The sequence below is a fragment of the Sphaeramia orbicularis genome, chromosome 10 (assembly GCF_902148855.1).
Source record: "Sphaeramia orbicularis chromosome 10, fSphaOr1.1, whole genome shotgun sequence".
NCBI lineage: Eukaryota > Metazoa > Chordata > Actinopteri > Kurtiformes > Apogonidae > Sphaeramia > Sphaeramia orbicularis.
The window spans coordinates 49755380-49761728 of record NC_043966.1 but is presented as its reverse complement, the minus strand read 5'-3'; the positions used below and the strand labels follow the sequence as shown (position 1 = coordinate 49761728).

The 6349-nt window shown below is 39.5% G+C and overlaps 1 protein-coding gene across 1 annotated transcript in view; it reads right to left on the bottom strand.

Annotated features, from left to right (window-relative positions):
- Positions 1 to 433: 433 nt before the first annotated feature.
- The window catches only part of trappc11 (trafficking protein particle complex subunit 11), a 25892-nt gene continuing 19976 nt past the window's right edge, over positions 434 to 6349 (bottom strand). The window contains exons 27-30 of the mRNA XM_030146269.1: positions 4589 to 4680; positions 4351 to 4484; positions 897 to 1064; positions 434 to 817 (exon numbers count right to left, since the gene is read on the bottom strand). Coding sequence (XP_030002129.1) covers positions 773 to 817; positions 897 to 1064; positions 4351 to 4484; positions 4589 to 4680 — 439 coding nt within the window. The 3' untranslated portion in view covers positions 434 to 772. The remainder of the gene's footprint in view (positions 818 to 896; positions 1065 to 4350; positions 4485 to 4588; positions 4681 to 6349) is intronic.

Sequence of the window (6349 nt, the reverse complement as noted above, 5' to 3'; positions counted from 1 at the left end):
GTCGAAACTGTCAAGCAGGTGACATCTAAAGAAAGCTAATACCTTGTCTGAACAAAAGAAAAAAGAGAAGTATAATTACATAAACAGAAGAAAAAATGAACGTCTTTAGCCTTAACCTGCACTGAGGACATTCATACTGTTAGGACACTGAAATTGGTTCTGTGGACTCATTTGCAACGTTTTGTTCATTGGTTTTTGTACAATTTAAAGATTGATTAAAATTCATTCATTCATTCATTTTCTGAACCCGCTTTATCCTCACTAGGGTCACGGGGGTCGCTTGGAGATCAAATCAGGCTGAATGTGGCCCCTAAAAGAAAATGAGTTTGAGACCCCTGATCTTAAGTGTGAGGTATTTGGTCATACCTCCACTGTGACTGGATTAACACTAGTAATGGATGTTGTAAACAAAACACATCTGGAACACAGCAAATCTACATTAGTTCAGTTTAATTAAACTTCAATCACACTCATCGACGTAGTTTGCATCAAACTTACACATGATTTTCAATATTGGAATGGACATCAAAGTACCAGGTCATTCATCAAATTTCTGTTTTACACAAATTTACACATCGCATTCAGTCAGGAGAAGAAAAAAAATGCTGGAATCAAATGTATCCTTCTGTTTGCTGTTTTTTTACAGAACAATGTGAAACAAATAGTGTTAACAATATCAACAGTGAACTGTTGCAAGAATCACACACTGAGAACAGCCTATGTAGTGTTACTTTGTTCTCATGTTTACAGGTTTAAATAACTGGTGTTCTTCTCATGCTGCAGCGATGGAGGCATCATCCAGCTGTCGACCTTGAGGCTGAGGACAAGGACACAGATGACATTTTTATTTGTTCACGTTAAGGGAACTGAGTGAGGGGTAACTCTGTAAGTGTTACCTTGACAAAGATACGTTGGGGCAGGAAGCGTCTCAGTGAGTGCGCGTTGGTGGTGGAGCAGCGGGGCAGGTTGATGCTGAGCTGTGGTAGTGTTTGGTAACCAGCCATCAGTGGGTAATAGTTATAGAGCATCTGCTGCTCTGAACCAGGGAGGATACGGACACGCACCTGACACCATGGAAATGCATCATCTTAGTTAGACAATGTTAATGATGCGCACAGGTTTGTGCAAGTTAAAGTCAGCCCTACCTAAAATGTCTGACTAGTTCCTGGTTTACATTTAGGCTCAGCAGAAATTGGTCTGACAAGACTCCAGTGATTTGTGGATTTTTCAAAGTTCCCAACATAAAACAATGACAGACACTGCATTAAAAGTGGGGTTTTCATTAGTTAACGTCACTGTAAATTGCTTTGGCACTTCAAATTAACACCTATTAGTGGGAATTTAAAGTCAGCACATAAAATTCTCTCCAACTGCTTGGAATCGCAGTGAATTCCCAACCTCTGGTTTAGAGCCCCTTGGACTATGTGAGGTTTTCGGACCTGCTGTGAGGTATACAAATGCAAATCCGAGTCATACACAACACAGTTTAAGCAGTTTACAGTGGAGGTGAGTGGAGAATGCCAAGCAGACACTGCTGGATGACCGACAAGACTGTGGCTGTGGACAAGAACCAAAATAAGCTTGTGCACAATCCAAAAATCGCATTAAGTACATATTCAATAAATTATTAGATGTGTGCTATTTGGGTAAGAATTTTATCTTTGTGTGACTTTCTTAGTTAATTGCACAATGTATGATAGTGTAGTTTTACTTACAGAACTGATTAAAGTAATGAATCTGTCACATTGACCTGCTTTAACCTGGAGGTATTTCTTCCCCAAAGTGACTCATTTTTTGTCTTGTATTTTTTTAGGAAGCTGTGCGCCTTCTGCATAACAGTGAAGGAAACAACAGACGGTATGAACTGGAGCAAGGGTAAGATTCGAAGGAGCCTGGATCCATTCTGCTCTATAGAAGTAAATGTATGCCTTTCTGAACTATTTCTATTTTGTTTTCACAGACTGAGCTCACCCCACAATGAAGCAGTGACTTCTCATTTAATGGCAGCTCTAGCTCTAAGTCCAGGCTTGAATGGAGTAGAAAATGAAGTCCTGTTGATTAAGTAACTTTAATAGTTTTTTGTGTTTTGCTCCTTTGTTGTTATAATCCCATGCATCTATTTTTTTTTTTAAACTCTTCCTAACTTGTATATTTTAATTCCAGCGGCCTGTAAGACATAACAGTCAGCAACAGATGGAACTACACATACAGCCAACCGCATCTTGCAGCCCAGGCAGAAGCCATGAAAGCAGACGTAGAAGGAAGATGGTAAGACGTATAAGAATCTGTATTTAATCTTAACCTATCACAAACACCACACTCTACTACTCTGTCAACCTCACAGTGCAGCACTAATGGTACTGATATGATACTGGTATGATGTCCAATGAAGATGGCACTGCTGATGGGACATCTGGGTTGACTGTAACGGCTGGTTTATGCTTGCCGCACGAACGTGATGTGCGGAAAATTGAAGCGGGGAGTCGGCACGAGAGTACGCGTGTTGCTTTTATACTTCAGGCAGCTCCGCGCAGCGTCTATTCCCAAACTGCAGGGGGCAGTGTGCCACAAACGCACATCTATCACAGTAAAAAACTAGAGAAGAAAATTCACCAGTTCGTTTTCTGTTTTCACATAGTAATCAATAAACTTACCTCCTCCAGAGGGAAATTTGTGTCTGTTTCCCTGTGTTTAATAAAATTCGAGAGCCAGCTCAACTCTTTCAGAATCCATGGGACGTTTGGGCTCCCCCCTGGGTCTCCACTTCTCCCTTTGGCGGTCTTTTTTGCCTTTACATATCTGTCCTGAATATTTTTCCGTTTTTTTTTTTTTGCCCATTCCTCCTCTTTACCGACTGTCGCTGCAATTTCCCTCCATGAATTGTTTACCACACGGCTGTCGCGGTGGTCCCAGTGTGAGGAATCATACAAGTGCCTGTACTTCTGTACTTCTACCACCAGGAGCTCCTGAATGTCGGCCATGTTGTCCGCGCATCTCTGACAAATTTTCTGAGGTGCGCAACGCGGAAAGTTTCCGCTTAAGATGAGCCGCACAAAGGGGCGTGGCTGTGAAAAGGATGTCAATTGACCGCGTGAAGCCACGCAGAGCTCACTGACACAGTAACCATAAACCAGCCTTAAGGCCTCCATCGTTCCAGAGTCTGGAGCTCTCTAACCTTTGTGTTAGAGAGGGGCGTGAAGGGGCGTGGCTGTGAAAAGGATGTCAATTGACCACATGAAGCCACGCAGAGCTCGCTGACACAGTAAGCATAAACCAGCCTTAAGGCCTCCATCCTTCCAGAGTCTGGAGCTCTCTAACCTTTGTGTTGCACTCCAACAGACACTACAGCAGAACCCAAACATATTCCTATCCACCACAGAAGACTGTACTGGGCCACCCTCAGAGAAGCTGGCACCAACACTTATCTTACTCTGTCTTTTTTTAAATTCTAAATTAGTTTTAATTTGAAAGTGTTGTCACTTTTATTTATTCTAAAAGTTTGTTTTAATTTGAAAGTGTTGTCATTGTGTTCTTAAATATGTAAGTGTGCATTTTGCAGTCTGCATTTTATTAGAGCTTGTCTTTATCTTTTAACATGATCTTGGCAGTCATGTTCTTTCTCAATTGATATTGGTTGTAATGTTTTCAGTATGTAAATTATTAGCCTGTAACAATGAATGAATAAATAAAAACCTGAATAATAAAAACATTAATAATACTATTATTATTTTTAATGGGTGGGGCATATTATAATGCTGCACAGATGACCAATACTGTCCAATCACATGTGAGCTGTCCTTTGAAATGTCTGTGGTAACATCCAATGAGTTGATTCAAAAAAAGAAAAAAAAAAAAAAAAACATCCAGTGGGTGTTTCTGAGACCAGACATGGCAGACGCCAGTAACATTCAAATGTAAATTAGGGCCATTCACACCTCTGCTGTGAGGTGTTAACCCCCCACCCCACCCCTCCATATCCCTCACCTCTGATGGTTCATTTCCAGCAGTTTCCAGCATAGCCGAATTTCTCCTAATGATTACCGTTAATCATTGAAGTTGGTGGGTGTTTATGGGGCCGATAATCTGGTTTTTCATGCAGTGAGATTAGATCAATTTGACTCATTAAGACAGAAAACAGAAAATTGCTGCATCTCATTTAGGTTTATCAGTTTAAGGCCTTAGATCGGTATAGAGGCAGCAACAGCCCTGCTTTGCCTGCTTTTGTGGATGTTATGATGGCTCAGAGGTTAACAGTGTCACCTCACAGCTAGAAGGTTGTGTCTTTCAGCCCCTGGTCTGTATTGGTACATCTGGTCGATGCATGACGGGTTTATTGCTGAAATGAAGTACCTGTTTGAGTCCCGAGAACATGAAGGCATCAGAGGGTTCCACAGCCATCTCCACCTCCTGTACCAGAGCTGTCCTGTTCTCTATGTGGTACCGAACTGGAAGAGATTCTCTAACCCTCCCAAATGATGGTAGATCTAAAGCCATAGAAGTCCAGACCAAGTGATGATATAACTACAACATAAACTACGGCTTTGAATTCATGCATGAGATTTGTGTATTCAAATGTGTGTGCACTAACCGGCATAGATGTACAGAGGGACCGACTCCAGGATGACATGAGGTAGAGTAACCGTGGTGTGAATCAGAGGAGCGTCAGAACAAGACAACTGTCTGTTGAGCAAAGCAGAGCACATTACTTCAACATCTCACCTCAGCAGCATTCACCCAGTGGAGACTAAACAGTAGAACCTAGAAGTAGGAGTGCACCATTGTACCAATGAATTAAGTATTTTTGTCTTGAAATGAGAAATGAGAGGGGGAATGAATAATGGGTCAATAATGTAAAGCGCTTTGAGTGACCAAAAAAGCACTATAGGAATCTAATCCATTATTATTATTATTATTTGAAATAAGAGAGGAAATCGGCAGTACGAGTAAGCTTCATACTAGCCGCCACTAGTCAGCACTGAGCTTGCACTTGCTCAATGGAGCAGCCTCCGCTCACTCAGTTCATGGGTTCATCTCATTGAAGCAAGAGAAAACACGATCGCAATTTTCCTCCTCTTCCACCATCTTCCTCCGCAGATTGTCTCATCTTTCAGGTAAATAAGTTAATAAAGCCAGTTTATTTCTTTTGAATTTTCTTTTATTATGTTTTTATTTCTTGTTATTTTCTTTCTACCTGCACTTTTTCTATTTATCTCCCTTTCTAACTGCACTTTTTCTGTTTTTGGGAGCTGGAACAGATTAATTATATTCAATAAGGAAAACTGATTTGTAAAACGAGCTTGGTCATGGAATGAATTAAAGTCGTACTGCGAGGTTCTACTGTATATAATTAGTCAACATAGGAACTGTGATGTCGCCCACTGCTTCCTGAACTGACGTTCTGAACAGAGACAGTAGTTTAACCATTGTCATGTTGGCTTTTTGAATTCAGGAATGGCAGTATAAAAATCACTTTTAAAAAAATCTACAAAGTTGTGTTCTCAGCAGTTGCTTGAACAAAGTGTCTGTGTAAAACTGGACTTCTGACCACCACCTGAGGTTCATTTCCTAACATGTCACATTAACCCTAACCCCTTGAAATTAAAAAAGTTCTGACAGATTAACTAACCATTAGACCTGGACTTGTGTTACTGCCATTTACAATTTTATGAATCTATAATACTGTAAATGGGTACATGTTAAAGCAAAAACATTATGTGCGCCAATTCAAGGCCTGTAACAATTATTAAATAACTGGCATATCACAATAATTTGGAATAATTGTGATTATTTTACATAACTGTTATTATCCTATGTGTTTAAAATGTCTTCACCTTTCTAAGGTATATGTGCATAATTGGTGCATTAGCTCTACTATGCTCAGAACAGTACTGTGATGGCACAAAGATAATACAATAATACTGTGAATTGTAATTGTTTGTATGAAAACTGTCAACTCCAATTTCAGTGTCCTGTCAGCTTGAGTTGACACCCTTTCAAGTGCTGCTTTTTCAGTATCCTTCTTGTTTATTGATGTAACACATAAACAGCGCATGATTTTAATGATGAAAAACAGTTTTGAATCATGAAAAATGTGCTGTGTTGTCTGATATTGATAGTACATAAAAGATTATATTCTTTTTGTCCACATAGCTAATATTATTATTATTATTATTATTATTATTATTATCATCATTATTATTATTATTATTATAACTTTTATTTATATAGCACCTTTAAAAACTGAGTTTACAAAGTGCTTTGACAGACAAAGCATATTGTAGTACTTGATATCTGAAGGTCTTTATCTCATATCAGTGTGAAATACATTTTTACACTTTTTTTCCAGGTC